This window comes from Ochotona curzoniae, unplaced genomic scaffold (genome assembly GCF_017591425.1).
Source record: "Ochotona curzoniae isolate NIBS_2020 unplaced genomic scaffold, NIBS_Ocur_1.0 contig_2754, whole genome shotgun sequence".
Classification (NCBI taxonomy): domain Eukaryota; kingdom Metazoa; phylum Chordata; class Mammalia; order Lagomorpha; family Ochotonidae; genus Ochotona; species Ochotona curzoniae.
Window position 1 is genome coordinate 6,311,338 of NW_024465582.1, and position 20,230 is coordinate 6,331,567.

Here is a 20,230-nt window from a genome sequence, read left to right on the forward strand (position 1 = left end):
AAGTATGCCAGAAGTAGGTAAACCCAGGCCTACATTTCTAGTTAGCTGTTCAAGTTATTAAAGCAACAGTCCTTGAGTCCCTGAATTGAAAAGAGAATTCAACAGTTCCCTGATAATGATTTCTGGGACAATCAAAATGGCAACTCAACCAAAGTAATTGTATCAGGTTTTTAAAAGATGTATTATTTATTTTAAAAAGTAGAATGAGAAACACAGACATGAAACACATCCCCTGGTTTGATGCCCCCAGTAGCTGGCAGTGAGCACTAACCTTCACTGCACATCTCCCATGTGGGAGCAAGTCACCTGCTGCTTCTCAGTGTGCATCGCTGGGAGACTGGCATGCAGACAGAGCCAGGACTCAAGCCAGGCACCTGGGTGGACAGTGAGGGCATCTCAGTCCACGTGTCCACGGCTGGGCCATGCCTTCTCCAGTTGCCTGCATTTTGACCGAGGATGAACTTTGAACGCTTGGTTTGTAGGGATAACTCTCCTCTCTTGCTGTGGAACAGTACAGTCAACAGCTTTCTTCATTGCAGTATTTTTGTCAACTGTTGAGTGGCTCTGAACGCATTCACATTGCTCTGCAGCCAGCAGTATACCCAGCTCTACACTCTTCATCCTGCAGAACAGGAACAAGTACCCAGGGAGTACCAGCCCCTCCCCATAGCTACCAGCAGCACCCAGTCCCCTTTCTGGGCTTGTGGTCTGACAGCACCTGTCTCTCTGTGACTGGCTCATTCTACTCAGTCCAGTGTTCCCTTTAGATTGCACTCTGTATCCATTTGTCAGTCCGTGGGCGCACTTGGGTTGCTTCCACCTCTTAGCTCTTGTGAATAATGCTTTAATTTCTTTAAGGTGAGTTGCCTTTGCCTGGAGGAAAATGTGGAAAATGATCCCTGTAAATTTGCTCTGACATCAAGGGCGGGTGACGTGGTGGAGACCTTCATTTTGCATTCGTCCAGTCCAAGTGTCCGGCAAACATGGATCCATGAAATCAACCAAATTTTAGAAAACCAGCGCAATTTTTTAAATGGTAATGGGAATTCTGTTGCTAAACATTTTCTTTCCCTGGTGTATCCTTCCCCCTTCCCTCTCCTTACATATTGATTTTAATGACAGAACTTGGAGCCTCTTCTGAAGTGTGTATATTGCTTCATGTCATACTCACAGATACCCTGTGTGGCAAGCACTCATGGTTCCCTTTTGTACCAGGAAACCTGAGGTTCATAGTGGATGAGTACACTTGTCCCGAGTCCTACATTTGGTCATGATTAGCCATCTGACCCTCAGCGTACACGGAATATGCAGTAGGGTGCTGCTTAGCCAGAAGGATGTGGGGGAAGAACATGAGGCAGGTGGCACTGCCCAAAGATACCGGAGATGTTCTCTAGTGCACTGAATGCCCACATGCCCACCCTCACCCAAAACCAGGAGATGGCTTTGTCCTTTCTGCTCCCATGATGTGAGGAATTTCACTCCCCTCACATTGCTTTGTAATCACCATGCCAGCCACCTTCCACTCTGCTTTCAATCCATTGGCAAATGAAGAGCTTTGAGAATTCAACAGAGAACTGGGTCTTTTATTCTCCTTCATGCCCACACTTTGTGTGTGTCCCAGTTCAGCTGGCTGTTGTAATGTTCTCCATCACTAAAAACCACCTCCACACCTGTGAGACTCGAGTCAAAAATGTAGCACTCAGCAGAGATGTAAGGCAGGGCATTTTTGACACAGCTGTTAGCAGCCATCTGGGTGTGCTTTCCAGGTTTTGTCTAACTGCTGTCTGATGGCTGCTTCCACTGGCAGGTAGCATTGGATCCTGTGGCCATGAACAAGTGCAGCCCTGTTGCTGCTAAGTGGTGTTAAATGCCTTTCCATAGCACAGGCTTGGGACAGTTCTGAACTTATCAATGTCACTAAAATAAAAGGAAACACAGATTGCAAGCATGACAAGGAATTGTTGTTAAAGTTGACCTCACACTCTGTCAGGATAGCAGCATAAGCAAGAGCCAGGTGGGCGGTGGCCTCTCCTGCCCCACCTGGCTCTGGGGTGGACTGCCCTACACTTGAACGTCAGCACTGTTGAGAAGTTGTATTCATGTTGTCATGATTCCTACATTTGTCTTCAGATGGTAACGGACTGGAAACACTCAGGTCCACGGCTGGGACAGCTCCCTGGCTGGAGTGCCAGCCTGCCAGACAGGGTGTTCGTGCCAGCCCTCTGTGCACAGGCACACGATTTACCACCCAGCTCTCACGTGGCTTCTCATCTGCCTGTATACCCCATGATTTAAAAGACCCCTAAGGAAGACAGTATAACCTTTCCTGCTGCACAGAGCCAGGCTTCTCTGAGGGGCCTGGTCTATCACCCTGCCCTTCCGTGGGCCTCCCTAGGACACCAGGGCCTCACCCAGAGTGCTCTTGCCTGTGGCAGGCTGCCCAGACTCTGCCTCACCTGCCCTCCCGCTGGTCACATCCCCAGGAGGGGAAGGGGCCGGTGAGGCTCATGCCTGCCTTAGCTGGTGGCTGGGAGCTGTTTTCCCACCTAGAGGGTGGCTCCTTGGGCAGGCCATGCCTGTGGCCTTGGTGAGTGGGCTGAGGGGTGTGGCCATTGGAAGTCAACCCTTTAGCATCTGTCCTGCGGCTTGCTTTTTCCTGGTATCCTGACTAGTCTCTTGGGCTCTCTGTTACAGCCTTGACATCACCTATTGAGTACCAGAGGAACCACAGTGGGGGCGGCGGCGGCGGCAGCGGCGGTAGTGGGGGCGGGGGCACAGCCCCCAGTGGCCCGGGCACCAGTGGCCCAGGCAGCTCCAGCGGTGTGGGCGGCCCCGGCCAGAGCAGGAGCAGGCCCTCACGGATCCCACAGCCCGTCAGACACCACCCCCCTGTGCTGGTCTCCTCTGCGGCGGCCTCGAGCCAGGCAGAGGCAGACAAGATGTCAGGTACGTCTGCGCCAGGCCCCTCCCTGCCTCCCCCCAGCAGCAGCGCCCTCGAGGCGGGTCCTGGACAGCCCGGCAGGCCCACAGCCAGCAGAGATCCCGAAGGCACAGCGGATCCCGTGCCCAAGATGAAGGTGCTGGACAGCCCCCGGAAAGCCGCCGCGAGCCATGACGCTGCTGCCAGGGACGCGCGCGCCAGCCTGGGACCCCTGCCCCTGGGCAAGCCCAGGCCTGGGGCAGTCTCGCCGTTGAATTCGCCACCTGCCTTTGGCAAAGAGCCCTTCGCCCCCAGTAGTCCCCTGCAGAAGGGGGGATCCTTCTGGGGTTCCATCCCCGCCTCCCCGGCCAGCCGGCCCAGCTCCTTCACCTTCCCCGGGGACAGTGACTCCCTGCAGCGGCCAACACACCGCCACGCAGCCCCCAGCAAGGACACGGACCGCATGAGCACGTGCTCCTCGGCCAGCGAGCAGTCCGTGCAGTCCACCCAGAGCAACGGGGTAAGAGCGCCTGCTCCAGGGGGCCTGCGCCAGCTCTTCTAAACCTCCTGTGTCGCCGTCGCTCTCCGCTCTCCTCCGTACTAACTCGGCGCTCCGGTGTCGCTGCAGTAATCGCCTCCTCCGGCTCTCCTTGCACTCACCCAGTAGACACTCTGTGGCCTCTGTGCGCACGCGTGAGTCCACCCGTGGGCCGCGCGCAGCTGCCACTGAGGGCACCTGTGCCCAGACCCGGACGGTCGCGTCTCTACTAACTCGCTCCCTGCCTTGTTGGTGTCTCCTTAATCAGAGAAAGCAGACCATTAACCTTCTGAATGCAGCATCTTTCAGCCTTTTCGGTTTTCCGACCAGCACAATGTGGATCTTCCTTTTCAGCCCCTGCCTTCTCACACACATGTTTTTGGAGGGGTCCTTTTCCCTGCTGTCTACCTCTTATTTCAATTGGAATCTGTATACTTTAAGCTTTTTGCTCATCGCTTGGTTTTGCTCTTTTATGCCTTAAGTTATCTTTGCAGCATTTTTGACTCATCTGCTGGGAAAAAAAATTATCTCAAGAAAACTTCCAACAGCAACTCAAAGCAAACTAAGCCTACGACATGGGGGAAGGAATCTGCCCGGTGGGAACACTTCCTCCCCCAGGGCTCCCTCGGAGGAGAGACTGTCCCAGGCCACCGGGAGTGCTGGCAGCCGCCGAGGCTCCTTTTGTGCTCCCTCAGCAGAGGGCTTGCTGTGCTGGTCTCCCCCTCGGTGTTGTGGCTTCCTCCTTGTCCTCCCGTTTCCTTCACACAGAGGGCCTGGCCCGTAACACTTTCCTGAAGGCATGCGAAAGTGAATAGAACTGTTGTTGCGAGTGTATGTTTGATCGCTTTATAAATTTTTAAATACATCTCCCAGAAAGGGTCTGTGTCTCTCTTTGTATAAAAACAAATCTGGCTTCTGCATGTCTGTCTCCTTCCTCTGGATTTCTATTAATGCCTTAATTGGGTTCATTTGCTCTTTTTGTTCCTTTTTATTAAGGGGGGGTTGCATATTGTGTGTTTATATTTAATTAAGGAAGAAGGAACAGGTCTTGATACTTTATTTATGTGTAAGTCTCACTCTCAAAAACAGGTATCTGGGGAGACGGTGACTGGCCCTGGTGCCCTCGGTGTAGGACCCGCCAGCCCCACCGTGTCCTGCAGAACAAGAAGGCTCCCAGCTAGCTGGTCTGGAAGTGCTAGATAGGCATGGAGTGTCCAAAACCAGATGTCTGTGTGAGAGAAGGGCGAGAATGCGACAGTACAGTGGCGAGCTGCACCTGCCTGCTCCTCCTCGAGTGCTCAGTGCTCAGGCCTGGCCTCGTGGCCGTGGTCCAGTTAGCATCTTAGCACAGACACCCCTGCTCAGCCCAGGAGTGTCTGGCGCCTGCCAGCCTTCTTTGGATGTTTCTGAGTAGACAGGGATCATGGACCCAGCCCTGCCACAGCCCTGACATCAGGGCTCCATCTGCAGGCAGTCTGCATCCAGTGAGCTTTCTGTTGGGAAAGTTGCCTGAAATTTCTCCTTCCCACTTTTTCTTAGGCAATACGGAAAGGGAAATTAGCAGTGTTTGACAAGAGAGAAAGAATTCACAGAAGTGCCCTGGGAATTCATCAGAAGCCCCACCCAGGAGTTTGGAAGTACTCTCTCTGAGACTGTTAAACATTCCTAGTAAAATGAGCCACACTCCAGCCCCCTCCTGGCAGAGCTCCTAGCCCCCTGCAGCGTGGGCAGAGGCCTCCTTCCCCCTGCCTTTCCATGGCTCTGTCTGCAGTCACAGCCACGCAGCTGTGCCACAGCCGGGTCCTTGTTCCCCATGGGTGAGCTTCTGCTGTGAAGTTCTGCGGAGAGCAGGGAAGGAGTGAGTGTGGTTTGGGCCTCACTCTGTCCACCATCCCTTCCCACAGCTCCATACCCTGAAGGGATGCTAGCCCTGGATCTCCTCTGCCCTGCCTTACTCTTGCAGGCAGTGGCCTGGAGTCACTGCCCTCACTCCAGGGAGTGGGTGGTTATGCTCACTGACAGGTAGATATGAGGATTCAGCAAGATGGATTCGAAATGCCTCATACATGGCGTGGTATGCAGAAGGTTCAGCAAATAGTAATAGCTATTAACAGTACTCATAATACCGAAATGTCAAAACATGGCCTGGAGTACATTATATTACCCAAAGTTTCTGTGCCACAAAAGTTGGCGCTTTTTTTTCCCCCTAACAAATTTGGCCATGTAACCCTATTGGGTGTTGCTGTATTACCCAGATTACTGAAGCACATGTGCCAAGTTTAAAGTTACACAGTGAGTGTACAGGCAGCCAAACCTGATGTACCCAGCTGCGCCCTTCGAGCTAAGGGGCCACACGTGAGGAGTGGGCATCCTAAAGGAAGGGAGCTATGCCTTGCTTACATACCCACGCCCACAGAACAGTAGGTCACTGGTTAGGTAAGTTGGGGGTGGAGACTGCCTTGTGCATTTCTTTAGCTCAGGAGCAAGCACTGCTCACTTTGTGGGTCTTGGTATGTGGCCCCAGGAAGTCCCTTTTGTCCTACGATTGCCATCCTACCTCGGTGACCAAGGAACTCAACATATATCAAGTACTTACAAGCTGAGAGCACTCATGGCCAGAGATCGGGTGGCACCACCAGGGCTGGAGGAGAGCAGGGCAGGCACCTCCTCATGGGGGTCTCTCTCAAAGGTCGAGTCTTAGTGCCAGTGACAAGTGCCGCTGTGATGCCAGGTCGTGGGCTCCCATGGCACCTGCGCCTGGGGGACACACAAAGGCCCCACCGAGGGCCAGAGCACCTACACAAGGTCAGAAAAGTAGTTGTTTCACTTCTCGAATTGTCCACATTCTTGTTTCTGAAAGGAAGAAAGAGGCAGAAATGATGAGGCCCAGCTAAGTGTGTCCTGCACTGTACGTTTCTGCCGCACACCTCATCTGGAAGATTCGGGGACTTGTTCATGGTCTCATCTGATCTCACCCTTTGCAGCTTGTAGTTGCAATACTTCCCTAAGAGTGACATCCCAGCCCCTGGGTTAGGCACGGCCCGACTTGGCATCAGCGTGATGAGCCAAAGTCCTCAGGGTTTCCTGCTTCTTGGATGGCCCCTGTTTTTCAGGGGTGGAGAAGGGGACACAGCTAGCCAGAGGACAGTGAAGGAAAGTCGCCAGTGTCTTCTGTGTGTGTGGTCCTGGTGCCACGGCGCACACTGGCGAGAGGTTTTGTGTTGCCAGGCCTCCCTTCAGCTCCTCCTGCCTTTCTTTTCTTCACCTTTCCCTGCAGAGTGAAAGCAGCAGCAGTAGCAACATCTCCACCATGCTGGTGACACACGATTACACGGCAGTGAAGGAGGATGAGATCAACGTCTGTCAAGGAGAGGTCGTTCAGATTCTGGCCAGCAACCAGCAGAACATGTTTCTGGTGTTCCGCGCCGCCACTGACCAGTGCCCCGCAGCCGAGGGCTGGATCCCGGGCTTCGTCCTGGGCCACACCAGTGCAGTCATCATGGAGAACGCCGATGGGACTCTCAAGTGAGTGCCCCGTGGCCAAGCCGGCCACAGCCAGCGGGAGGAGGGGCACGCTGGGCCACCTGTCAGTACAAGATCCTCCCGACAGAAGACACACAGCCTTGTCAGCTCAGGGAACAGGTAATCCCTGGAGGGCTTAGGCCTTTCTGAGCACCGCTAGCTGAGTGCCAGGTGCACACTGGGAAACATCTGGGAACACACTCGTGGCAGCCTCAGGTAAAGAGCCTACAGGAGCCATCACTGACACCGCTTACATGCAGGAGAGCTCGTTGAGTTAAGGAACTGGAAACAGCTCTTGCTGCTTCAGCATTATTTATTTTTAAGATTTATTTATTTTTATTGGAAAGGCAGATATACAGAGAGGAGGAGAGACAGAGAGGAAGATCTTCCATCCGATGGTTCATTCCCCGAGTGGCCACAACGGCTGGAGCTGAGCCAGTCCAAAGCCAGGAGCCAGGAGCTCTTCCGGGTCTCCCACACAGGAGCAGGGACACAAGGCTTTGGGCTGTCCTCGACTGCTTTCCCAGGCCACAGCAGGGAGCTGGGTGGGAAGCTTGGCCGCGGGGATTAGAACCAGCGCTCATATGGGATCCTGGAGCGTGCGAGGTGAGGACTTTAACCACTGTGCTATTGCACCGGGCCCAAGCATTATTTATTTTTAAATTTGTTTTAAATCCTGCCTTTTAGGGTTGTTTCCTTCCCTGAGTGTCCCTGAAACGATCATAGTGGCAGAGGCTAGCATTGCAGGCCTGTGTGTCTTCTGAAGTCACCATGAGACCAGGTGCCTTGCATGGGGCACTGTGCTCCTGTCTTAGCCACAGCCCATTCCAGACGGCTGGGTGCTCGCCTTCTCCCAGGATGCCTTGTTCTGTTTCTCCAGGATGCACAGAAATTAGTTTGTTGTTCCAGAGCGCTCTGTCAGTCATTCCTCAGTAGAGTGGTTTGGAAGGAATCACACAGATAGAATCCCATTTTATACCTCTTTCCTCGAACAGTATCCCTAGGCCCTACCTTTGGGTTTTTCAGAGAAAACCAGTAGAATGTGTTGTGTGTTTTGTGAGTGTATGTAGAGAGAGATTTATCAAAAGGGATTGGATCGTGCACTGCGGGAGACTGACAATGCCGCTTTGCATTGGGGGTCACCTGGGTTAAGACCCAGGCGAGCTGCAGGCGGCGCAGATGAAGTGGGGGGCCCTGTGCCCAGCGTCCCCTGCTGGACCGTGGAGCGTTCACCTGACTGGAGGAAGGAAGCTCACCACAGAAGGAAGGGCCCACTGCTTGCCGTTTAGAATGTTACTCCCATCCAGAAACGTCCTTGCAGAAAATATGCTTTAGAATGCACGGGCACACACATCAGCCCTCACGAGCCCCTTCGGTACTTAATCCTTAGCATTTGACTTCAGACGTTCTTAGGGTAAATCCTGGCTCTTGAGGCTCACTGACAGGTTTTTGCATGTAGTATTCAGCTATTCCATAAAACTTTCAGGTAACCTTTGCTAAACATGTTAAATGTATGTTCTCTCCCCTGCCAGGAAGTCAGCATCTTGGCACACAGCACTCCGTTTAAGGAAAAAATCTGAAAAAAAAGATAAAGACGGCAAAAGGGAAGGCAAGTTAGAGAACGGCTACCGGAAGTCACGGGAAGGACTCAGCACTAAGGTATCTGTGAAGGTGCGTGTGCCTCTCGGCCGGGGGCGGGGCGGGGTCCTGGCCTCTGCGGGCCACACCTGCCCTCATTGTCCAGCGAACCCGGCATGCACCCCTGCACCTCGCCATGTCACATGGCGTTCCCAGGGGAAATGGCCAGCAGTCACACAGACTACAAACAAGCCATGCTCGGGCTTCCGACTGCTGCTGTGGGCTGCAGGACGGACCCTGCTGGGTCAGGTTCACTGTGACTGCAGCGCCCTCCCTTGGTAGTAACTGTGTACTCAGATTGCTCCAGTATTTTAAGGGTTATTTGGAGAGGAAAACTAAGTGTCTCGTAAGAGGGAATCTGAGCCCTCTGGGTCAGGACCCTGACCCTTCCGCCTTAGGCAAGGACAGGCCAGGGGATGCGAAATGGGGACATCTCCACGTTGAAGCAGCATTTCTCTGTGTGTGACTAGGAAGAGAAAACACCCAAATTAGTATATGACATAAAGTTTTCAGATGCATGGGAAGGCTTTAAGACCGTAATCTAACTGATACCCAGGTGAGCCAGGTCGTCTTTCTGACTGTTCATTCTACAGTAACCACAGCTCTGGAATCAGCCATGTCCCATGTGTTTGCTTATTACCTGTTTGTCTTTTTTGATTGCAGCTTCTCAATCCCAACTACATCTATGATGGTAAGTTCTGCCTTTTCCTTTAGCCTTGGTGGCTGTGAGTGTGCAGGCATGCTCACAGTACTGGAGTGTAACCTCTCAGGTGGCAGCTTGAGTCTTGGTAGCTTGCTGGAGATGCTGGGTGGGTGTCGGGAGAAGCCGTGGACTGGCGTGGAGATGCTGGGTGGGCGTCGGGGAGAAGCCGTGGACTGGCATGGAGATGCTGGGTGGGCGTCGGGGAGAAGCCGCGGACTGGCATCTAGCAGCTCCTTACTCTTGCAGTTCCCCCAGAATTTGTCATTCCGTTGAGTGAGGTCACGTGTGAGACAGGGGAGACCGTTGTTCTTCGATGTCGAGTCTGTGGCCGCCCCAAGGCCTCAATCACCTGGAAGGGCCCTGAACACAACACCCTGACCAATGATGGGCACTACAGCATCTCCTACAGGTGAGGGCACCCTGGGCCTGGTGTCCCCGCCAGGAGCACAGTTTTGGTGCATGGTGACTACAGACTCACCACTCTGCTGTGGCGGGGCATGATCAGTCTCTAGATAGAGTTTTACACACAGATTCTTTGGGGGCACCTGGAGTGGCAGATAAGCTGTCTAAAGTCCCTCATCGACACTGGGGCTCTTGACTGGCCGTGACCTGGGAGAAGGGGGGCTGGAGCCGGCGCTCTGCCGCTGAGCTTGCCGACACTGGTGTACTCTCGTGTGTGCAGTGACTTGGGGGAGGCCGCCCTGAAGATCGTGGGCGTGACCACGGACGATGACGGCATGTACACGTGCATCGCCGTGAACGACATGGGCTCCGCCTCGTCCTCAGCGAGCCTGAGGGTTCTAGGTAAGCACCGCGCGGTGGGGCGCATCTCGCAGCAGCCTCCTCAGATCCTGAGTCCCCGCACCTGGTGTGCATGAAGTGAGTGGGTAGCTCACTCGTGGGGCCTCAGAAGAGCTGAGGAAGCAACCAGTCTCGGGGCCACCGTGGAGGCGGTGCTCTTCCAGCATCTTCCAAGAACCCAGAGAAGCCCCTGGAGATTGCCGGCCTGCGGCGGCCAGCTTCTGAGACCACAGTGCCATCCTGTCCCTTTGTCCTCAAAGGCAGGTTCTTTATCCGGTTTTTTTTTTTAATTATTTTTTCATTGGAAAGGCGGATATACAGAGAGGAGAGACAGAGAGGAAGATCTTCCGTCCGATGATTCACTCCCCAAGTGAGCGCAACAGCAGATGCTATGCCGATCCGAAGCCAGGAGCCTCTTCTGGGTCTCCCACGCGGGTGCAGGTTCCCAAAGCCTTGGGCCATCCTTGACTGCCTTCCAGGGCCACAGGCAGGGAGCTGGAAGGGAAGCAGGGCTGCCGGGATTAGAACCGGCGCCCATATGGAATCCTGGGCGTGCAAGGCGAGGACCTTAACCACTGTGCCACTCCGCCACCGCACCGGGCCCTCTTTATCCAGTTTTTCAGCTGACTCTAGATGTAGTCCAGTTGGCCTTATATAGATTGCAAGCGAAAAAGGAGGAAAGGGGCCAGCGTCGTGACGGTGCAGAGGTGTCAAGCGACCACTTGGAACACCTGCATCCCGTATCGGAGCACTGAGTGGAGTGTCAAGGTCTCCGCTTCCAATCCAGCTTTACACCAATGTGCCTGGGAAGGGCGTGACTGATGGCCTAACTGCAGGGGCCCCGGCCGTCTTTGGAGCACATGCTGTTGGTATTCCAGGCCCCTGGTGTCAGAGCTGTGGTCATGTGGGGAGTGAACCAGCAGATAGAACGTAACTCTGGAGATCTCTCTCTCTCTTTTTCTCTCTCTTCTATTCTAATAAAATCTTTTTAAAATCCTAACGAAGAAGGCGATCAAGCCCCAGAACACTCTGTGTTGCTAAATTGCTGTCTAGAACTTCTGTTTACCTAAAGTAGGTACTTAGATCATGTACTGGTGTCATGATCTAAGACAGGAAAAAATATGAGTCATTGAGAATCGAGTGTCACTGACTTTCTATTTTTACAAAACATTACAGAAATGGTGCAGGTGACTTTCTGCTGTGAACACTAGTGAAAGCTGAGGGAGTTAGAAGCTGGGCTGAGTGTGGACGCAGTGAAGAAGGACGTGTGTGATGGTTTTGATCACATACATCCACGCACAGCCCCGATGCCAGCTGCTGTGCACACCCCTGCAGGTGGCCTTGCTTGTTCCACACGACGCTCTGTGATGATAACTAATTGTCTAGGATGTTTGGGAGCTGTGTCATGTGCTGCAGATGTCTCCTATCTGGGTAGGGCTCATTCCCTCCTGGCCTGCTCAGAGCCTTGTGCTGAGCTGACCCCCAGCACCCCACTCACGTGCGCAGGAATTGTAGAAACCTTGCCCCATCCGCAGCCTGGTGGCAAGGGGTGGGGGATTGCAGTTAAGGGCTCAGCCTTGTAGTCCCGAGGACACGGAGACTCCCACCTTATCTCTGCCCCAAGGAGCAACAGGACCTACAGAGCTCTGGGTGCCACAAGTCACTGCAGTTTCTGTGGCTGAGCAAAACGAGGTGTGCTTTGACAGGTGCAGCAGGGGGCTGCCGGTCATTGTGAAGTTCTGCTTCTTTCCCAGTGCCACTGATATCTGCTTGTCTATACATATGTAACGTAGGAAAGAAAACGCGCTAAAAAGAAACAAGCAAGGGCCCGGCGCAGTGGCACAGTGGTTAAGGTCCTCACCTTGCATGCCCGGGATCCCATATGGGCGCTGGTTCTATCCCGGCAGCCCTGCTTCCCTTCCAGCTCCCTGCCTGTGGCCTGGGAAAGCAGCAGAGGACGGCCCAAAGCTTTGGGACCCTGCACCCGCGTGGGAGACCCAGAAGAGGCTCCTGGCTCCGGACCGGCATAGCACCGGCCGTTGCGCTCACTTGGGAAGTGAATCATTGGACGGAAGATCTTCCTCTCTGTCTCTCCTCTCTGTATATCCGCCTTTCCAATAAAAAAAATAATAATAAAATAAATCTTAAAAAAAAAAGAAACAAGCAAGCCCTTTCAGGAAAAAGTGAGCAGGGAAAAAAGGCAAGCAGACAGAGCTTTCATCCAGTTGGTCACTCCCAGACACCCCCAGCAGTCAGGGCCCGGCCAGGCTGAAGCCAGGAGCCCAGAGCGCAGGCTGTCTTCCGCATGGATGGAGCCAACTCTGCTGCCTCCCGGGGCTCCCGTTAGCAGGTAGCTGGATTCTAGGCCGGAGTCAAGACTCGGGCCACGTGCTCCGACAGAGGACGCTGCTGTCCCAAGTGGCGGATGACTGGAGCACCAGTTGCTCACCCTATAAGGCTAGTGTGCAAATTGCCAGATCTGATAACTTGGTTTTTTTATTTTTTTTTTAACCTGAAAGTCAAAATTACAGAGAAAGAGACATGAGAGATCTTCCATCTGCTGGTTCACACCCCAAATGGCCAGGAGACAGGAGCTTCTTCTTGGTCTCCCACATGGGTACCTTAGGCCAGCCTCTGCTGCTTTCCTGAGTCATTAACAAAGAGCTGGATTGGAAGTGGAACAGCCAGGTCTAGAACTGGACACATATGGGATGCTGGCACTGCAGGCAGAGGATTAGCCAATTGAGCCTTCGTGCTGGCCGCCAATAAATCTTTTTTTAAGATTTATTTATTTTTATTGGAAAGGCAGATGTACAGAGAAAAAGACTGGTTCACTCCCCAAGTAGCTGCAGTGGCCAGAGCTGAGCCAATACAAAGCCAGGAGAAAAACTCAAAGTAACGGGAATTTTATGTTTACCTTAATCCTGTGTATTCCAAAGAATTTCATTTCAACATCAAACTTTTAAAAATCAATGAAGTGTTTTTGCATTCCACACTGAGTCCCAAGTGCAACACGGCTGTCCCATCTGGGGCTCTTGTCGCCGAGGGAGCCATGTTCCAAGGGCTCAGCAGCCGCTGCTGTGACACACAGTGCGGGTTGAAGACCCGCAGCTGAGGAGCCCCACGCAGCCTGAGCTCAAGGGAGATACTGCACTTCTTACAGGTCCAGGCAGTGACGGGATCATGGTGACCTGGAAGGACAACTTCGATGCCTTCTACAGCGAAGTGGCAGAGCTTGGCAGGTAGGACACAAGAGCCTCTGCTGGGAGGGCGGAGCATAAGACACAGCACTGCATAAAAGCCAGTTGACATAGCGCATGACCTGCCAGCTGGCGGGAATTGCATGTCTTGTATAGGAAGTGTGACCTGTAATTCACTGTCTTCGGCTACTACACTCTGGGGAGCGAGGAAGCTGCTTTGAGCCAGGGCTCCAGGAGAGAGCCAAGGCCTTCTGGTGGAATGAGCTCACTGCCCCCTAGGCATCTGAGATGTAGCAGCTACGCACAGGCTCAGGAATATGCAGAGAAGACCTGGGACTGCTTGTCACACTGTATTCTCTCAGAGTCCCGGCTGAGAAGTGGGAGGGTGTCGTCAGATCTCAGCTGAACATAGATGCTGAAGCGAAGGACCCCAGTTCGACTAATCCAGTGTTCCCTTACACAGAGGGTGGCTGATTTGTCAGCAGCCAGCCAGGGCTGGGCTGGTTTGGCAGTGCCCACACTGAAACATGGCTCCCCTTCGCACTCACACCTTACACATCACACCCCACTATACACAGTACTCACACCATCACACCCCACCCCACCCCCCATAGCAGTCACACCTCACATCACGCCCGCCTGCACAGCACTCGCACACACCCGTCGTACCTCTTGTAGCAGAAAGTTGAAGTTCAGAAAACCTGAGGACAGCTGAGCTGTTACTTGAGACACTTGCCAGAAGAGCCCAGGGGTGCTTCAACCACACCTGCTGTCTTATAGACATGGTGATGGCTAACACACAGGGTCCTGGCTCCACCTCCTGGCATGCCCAAGCTGCCTTGGATTGCTGCCTCACCTCTGGAGAGCCAAGGGGAAGCTGCGAGCCCGGGAAGGCTCAGCCTGGGAACAAAGCCATGGCACCGTCTGCGTGCACAAATCAGAACCTACACCAGGCTGTCCAGACTTCGGGGGACAGGGTCTCCTCTGTGGGTGGGAGAGGTAGCAGCAGGGCCTTGGATACTCTGGGCGGACTCACTAAAGTCCTCACGGCATGCAATGGGCCCACCCCTCCCTCAGCCCCCAATCCTGAGGCTCAGGACCCCATCAGCTGACCAGGTTTAGGTGCGGTGAAGGCTGCCGGGTTGTGAGTCTGCGGGTACAATAGGGTCTGCGGAGCTGGCGAGGTGAGCTGCAGCCCCTGCCATGGTCGTGTGGTGGCACAAGCTGCTCCCAGCCAGCGCTGGGTGCACAGCCCAGGAGGTGGCACGCACACTCCCCTGCTTCTTCCCAGCACGCTGACCCTTGTTGCCATGAGCACAGGTGGAAGCTGCCTCCTGAGGCTGGGCCCTCTGCTTGCACTTCTGCCTCAGCAGTGCAAGGAAGCCCAGGGCTGCCCCTAGGAAGGAGCAGCAACGGGGCTCAACCGAGGACCCGGATGGAGGCAGAGGTGCGGCCGACACGCTCCTGCAGCCTCTGCAGAGAGGGCCCTGCACAGCAGAGGGGCCGCACCTCCTCACCCACTCAGGCTCAGACTCTCCTCCCTGGCACACCTCTGCATCCTCTGAGAACTGTGTGCTGTGTTACAGGGGCAGATTCTCTGTCGTGAAGAAGTGTGATCAGAAGGGAACCAAACGAGCAGTGGCCACCAAGTTTGTGAATAAAAAGCTGATGAAGCGTGACCAGGTCACCCACGAGCTCGGGATCCTGCAGAACCTCCAGCACCCGCTCCTCGTCGGCCTTCTCGACACCTTTGAGACCCCCACCAGTTACATCCTGGTCCTAGAAATGTGCGTGCCCAGGCCCAGCCTCCGCTTGCACTGCTCTGGTCACTTCTCTTAGTGTTGGTTCTTTTAGTGTGAAAGGGTGCAGGGCTGGCGCCCTGCAGGAACAGCAGCCGGTGCGTGCTGCCCAACAGGGGAACCCCGTGCCTAGGCCCGGAAGAGCCCACACCACCTGGCTAGCCCAAGATTCCCTAGCTCTGACATTCCTGGCCCTCGCCTCGGGCGACCCGTGGCTGTCTGCTCAGGACGGGTGAGCTTGGCAGGGAGGGCTCCTGGGGTTGTGTGACTGTGTCCTCCTGGGGTCGGCTCGGCCACAGGCAGTCCAGGTCCCACGGCTCCTGCCCCTGGAAAGGACGGCTGATTAGGACAGGCGAGCAAGGCTGGGCTCTCCAAAGGAGCCTCTGCAGAGGGCTCGGCCACTGCTCCCAGGCCAGTCCCACTGACGCTCTTGAACTTCGGCTTGTGTGTCAGGTCTCAGCATGACTGCATTGCGTGAAGACAGACCTGGGGTTGCCTCTAGCTATTTACAAACCCCCCGTGACTGCCCATCTTGGGGAGTCACATCATGCACATCCCTTGGTACCTCTGTGAGCCTGTGGGTACTCATGGGAAAACGAGTTGGGTGAGTGGAACAACCCGCACAGCCCTGCAGCTCACTGGTCCATGGTGTGAGGTCAACGCCTACACCCTTCCCAGGGTAGGGCTGCCCGCAGTGCCCCCAGCCAGGCCTCACTGCCCTCCACCGGCAGCCCCCATGCCTTGGAGGACCTCCCTCTCCAGGACCATGTAGGAACTCCCTGTAGGTTTTGGGGGGAGGCTTGTTTTCCAGCCCCTCCCCCTGGAATGGACAACCCGGACTCTGGTGAAACGGAGCCCTCGGGGCCCTGCGCACACCAGGCAACGGGCCCGGCAAAGCTGCGGTCACAGCCGTGGCCCTCAGGACAGCTTCTGGCCTGCTCTGCCTTGTTGCTCGTGTCTCCACCTTTAAGGCCCCTAAGGTCACACCTTCTCTGGGCTAAGATAAGTGACAGGAGCCAGAGCCTGGCTTGGAGGGCCCCTTTCTGGCTCAGAAACTGGAGGACTGACAAAGCTGCCATTTCATGGGGGTGGGGATGAGAGCTGTGGGTGCAGTTGGAGCACAGGGCTCACCTAAGCTCACTGCTGGCTGCCGCCACCTTTTCATGGGAAAACTCCATGATTTGGCCTCACCACACTTTTCATAAGATGATCTTCACACCAGAGTACTGCCAACACCCATCACTGGAGCTGCTGGCTCATGTCCCTCTGGAATTCTGTTTGCAGTCGAAGAGGGTAGCACAGGTGAGGGTCGCGAGAGGCCCAGGCCAGAACCTCTCTGCCGCCCTCACTCTTCCACTCACAAGCTGCAGGGCACTGGGAAAGTTTGATACCCTCCCTGTGCCCAATTTCCACATCAAAAGGGGGGCAACTAGGCACTGTTTCAGAGACCCATGAGGATGCAGTGAGTTCATAGCAGTGTTAGGTTCCTGGCACATACCTACTGTGCTGCCTCCTTGGCAGGCTCTTGCTTGCATTAACTTGTGCAGTCTCACATGGCCCATTTTTCAGATGAGAAAACAGGTTCCAGAAGATAGAGGAACCCTGTCCCTGCAGGATGCGGCAGGCGCCAGCCCACCATGTCTCCTCCTGTCTGCAGAGATGGTGTTTGACTTCATCCCCCTGCCTGACACTATACCAACCAGGTCCCTCAAGGACTGAAATCCCTCATTGCCGGCTCGCACTGCCACAGCGAGAGTCCAGCAGGTCTCCCCTGCAGGCGGGAGCAGAACCTCAAGATGCCCACGGGGGAGAGATGCAATGGCTTGTTCCTTACCGGCTTAGTAACGCTGTGAGTGGGCACCCTCCTGATGCGCCGTGCATTCCTCCTCCGCAGGGCTGACCAGGGTCGTCTCCTGGACTGTGTGGTGCGATGGGGAAGCCTGACCGAAGGGAAGATCAGAGCACACCTGGGGGAGGTTCTGGAAGCCATCCGATACCTTCACAATTGCAGGATCGTACACCTGGACCTAAAGGTTGGCGGGCCTGGGGCTGGACAAGGGCGGGTCTCCTGGGCCCCCAATCAGCCTCCAGGGACACAGCTCTGTGTCTTCTGAGGCCGGGCCACGGGCTACAGGAGAGGGGCATGCTGCCTCAGAGCGTGCAGTTCGTGACTAGGGAGACAGCGGGGATCTAGCATCAGGTCGTGAGACTCATGAAGTTCCTGTGAGCTTTAAAGGGTGGCTAGGGGCCTGGTTCAGCGGGAACCTAGGAAGCAGGCATGCTACCTGCAGTGCTGGGAGGCGAAGGGAGCGCCCTGCCGCCCAGCCCAGCCCTGTGGGCCCCGTGAGCTGGGCCAGCAGCAGGCCAGGTGCTGTTAGCACTCTGGCCCTGACACACCCTGTGACCTTCATCCTTTTTGGCTTTGTGGCACCTCCTGCCTGCAGACACCTGCTGACTGTCATGAACATGCTTACGATTGGGGTGCTTTTGGAAATGACAGGTGTCTTGTCCTATATTCCAGCCTGAAAATATCCTGGTGGATCAGAGTTTAGCCAAGCCAACAATTAAACTGGCTGACTTTGGAGATGCTGTCCAACTCAACACGACCTACTATATCCACCAGCTACTGGGGAACCCCGAATTTGCAGCCCCTGAAATCATCCTTGGGAACCCTGTCTCCCTGACCTCAGACACGTGGAGTGTTGGGGTGCTCACATACGTGCTTCTCAGCGGCGTGTCCCCCTTCCTGGATGACAGCGTGGAGGAGACCTGCCTGAACATTTGCCGATTGGACTTCAGTTTCCCAGATGACTACTTTAAAGGAGTGAGCCAGAAGGCCAAGGAGTTTGTGTGCCTCCTCCTGCAGGAGGACCCTGCCAAGCGTCCCTCGGCTGCGCTGGCCCTGCAGGAGCAGTGGCTGCAGGCAGGCAACAGCAAAGGCGCGGGCGTCCTCGACACATCAAGGCTGGCATCCTTCATTGAGCGGCGCAAACACCAGAATGATGTTCGACCTATTCGGAGCATTAAAAACTTCTTACAGAGCAGGCTTCTGCCTCGAGTCTGACCTATCCTGAAGTTCTTTCTCATTCTCTTTCACCTGCCAACCAGCTGTTCATTCGAATTGCCAAGAGAAACAAAGGCAACACGGACCTAGGTGACCAGCTGCCAGTGTGTGGATGGTGTGAGCTGCACTCCCAGTGCGCTGCCTGGGGGAGGACCTGCCGTCAGGCTCCGCGGGGAGGCCAGGCCGCCTCGCCAGCCCGCCGGGTTTCATTCAGGTTTCTGCAAAAAATAATAATAATAAATATATACATACATAAAAACAAGAAGATAGCTTTTTTAAAAGATGAACAGGAATAGAATTTTGCAAATTTAGCATTTTCAAGATTTCTTCAAGAAAACACATTGCCTGTGTTCAACCACTGGTGTTAACAAACAGAACAAAGATACTGTACGCTTCTGGGGAAGCGGCGGCCACAGCCAGTGCCCGGCGGCTGCCTCCCCAGCTGCCTCGTCTGCGTGTGTGCCACCGGCGTCCAAACATACACTCAACCTCGGACTTCTGCATAAGATAGAATGAATTGTTCTGCTCTGATGAAATGTAAGCCTTACTTGTATATAAGACTGTTCCTGCCTTCAGTCTGTCATGTCCACCCCTCCTACCCCTCCCGGCCTGACCCAGTGCGGGGCTCCCCCTGGAGTCCAGGGGTCTGCCCATCAAATGGAGACATCAGGGTGGGTCCTGCCCCACTGCCTCTCTGCTGTCCCACCCACGCCGTCAGGTTGTTGAGCAGTACACAGTCGGATGAAAGTACTGTAAATGCACTCACCGGGGGAGTTTCTTTTTTTGGTTTTATTTCATATCATGTGCAATGTTGTGGCTTTAACATTTTATGCAACTATTTATGAAAATCTCTGTTGTACCTGTAATAAATATATAGAAAAAGCACATACTTCGTACAGTGAGCTTTATGGTTGTGTGTGTTGGGGCGGGGGGACGGTAGGCCCCTGGCGGGGGTCACGGAGGCTCAGCTCCTTGTGAGAACTGTCAGTTTTGAGGCTGTAAAAAGTGATTCCATACTCTGAAAATAAAACTGGACAATAGGGTAATGTTTTCACGTTTATTATACTATTATTCAGAATGCCAAAGTATTATTTTTTGTCCCAAATCTGACTGGACATTTACTACTTTTTAAGACTTTTTGACATTCAATCTTATGTACAAAAATTGGCTGGATCTTAAGCTTTTGGGAAGAAACAGAAGCCAGTGTTGCACTGGCTGCTCGGAGGCTGGCCCCCCATGCCCAGGTCACTGTGGCGGAATTGACGCTGGTGCACGGAGGCCTTCCGCCGAGAGGCTGGGATGCTGGGCTCGCCTGAACTGTCCGGAAGGCCTTTCAGTCTTTGCTGTGTGACTTACACTAGAACGAGACCAGCTTGCTCCCCAAAGCCAGCCAGACCCTTGGGGCTTGAGCCATAGACTGGCCTCATTAAGCTTCACAGCTTTCAGTGTATTTTATTTATTCTTTTGTTGGGTTTTTTGGTTTGTTTCCTCTTGTAAAATTGTACAGAAACTTTTTAAAAGAAATTGAATTCAAAACTGGATGTGTATTCGTAACCTCATAACTTTGATTTCTGTATTGTTTCTTTTATTATTTCAGTTAAATTTTTTTGCATTATTTTGCATGTATATTTCTTTGTACAGAGACCTTACGTGTTTACACAGTATGATGTGATGTAAATATTTTATTTTGTCATCAGTTATTTTAAAAAAAATTAAACATATTTGCCTGATTTTTGTGTTAGGCCTTTTATTTACATTGGCTGCTAGGGAATCAGAACCAGGGCTCGCTGAAGAAAGACTGACTCAAGCAGCGGCCTCTCGCACGTGGGAGGAGTAAGAATATTCCAGATGGGGAACCTGCTGACCAGCACCAGAAACGGGAGTGGGCCAGGTTTGCGCAGGCCGCTCTGCGGAAGTGAACTCTGGTGTGAGAAGCACAAGGTCACCGGGCTGCTCACGGTGGGGCCAGAGCAGGTCTTGTAGGAATGTCTGAGTGTATTTACACAGACACCGTGCACACACATGCAGAATCCAAGCACGAGGAG

The 20,230-nt window shown here is 53.9% G+C and overlaps 1 protein-coding gene across 1 annotated transcript in view; it reads left to right on the forward strand.

Moving 5' to 3' along the window:
- Nucleotides 1-19,343, forward strand: part of TRIO (trio Rho guanine nucleotide exchange factor) — a 275,586-nt gene extending 256,243 nt beyond the window's left edge. The window contains exons 47-57 of the mRNA XM_040977419.1: nucleotides 859-1,036; nucleotides 2,695-3,440; nucleotides 6,736-6,983; nucleotides 8,513-8,651; nucleotides 9,282-9,309; nucleotides 9,568-9,730; nucleotides 10,004-10,125; nucleotides 13,286-13,364; nucleotides 14,909-15,109; nucleotides 17,016-17,154; nucleotides 17,643-19,343. Of these exons, the coding sequence (XP_040833353.1) occupies nucleotides 859-1,036; nucleotides 2,695-3,440; nucleotides 6,736-6,983; nucleotides 8,513-8,651; nucleotides 9,282-9,309; nucleotides 9,568-9,730; nucleotides 10,004-10,125; nucleotides 13,286-13,364; nucleotides 14,909-15,109; nucleotides 17,016-17,154; nucleotides 17,643-18,185 (2,586 nt within the window). The 3' untranslated portion in view covers nucleotides 18,186-19,343. The remainder of the gene's footprint in view (nucleotides 1-858; nucleotides 1,037-2,694; nucleotides 3,441-6,735; nucleotides 6,984-8,512; nucleotides 8,652-9,281; nucleotides 9,310-9,567; nucleotides 9,731-10,003; nucleotides 10,126-13,285; nucleotides 13,365-14,908; nucleotides 15,110-17,015; nucleotides 17,155-17,642) is intronic.
- The last annotated feature ends 887 nt before the right edge of the window (nucleotides 19,344-20,230 follow it).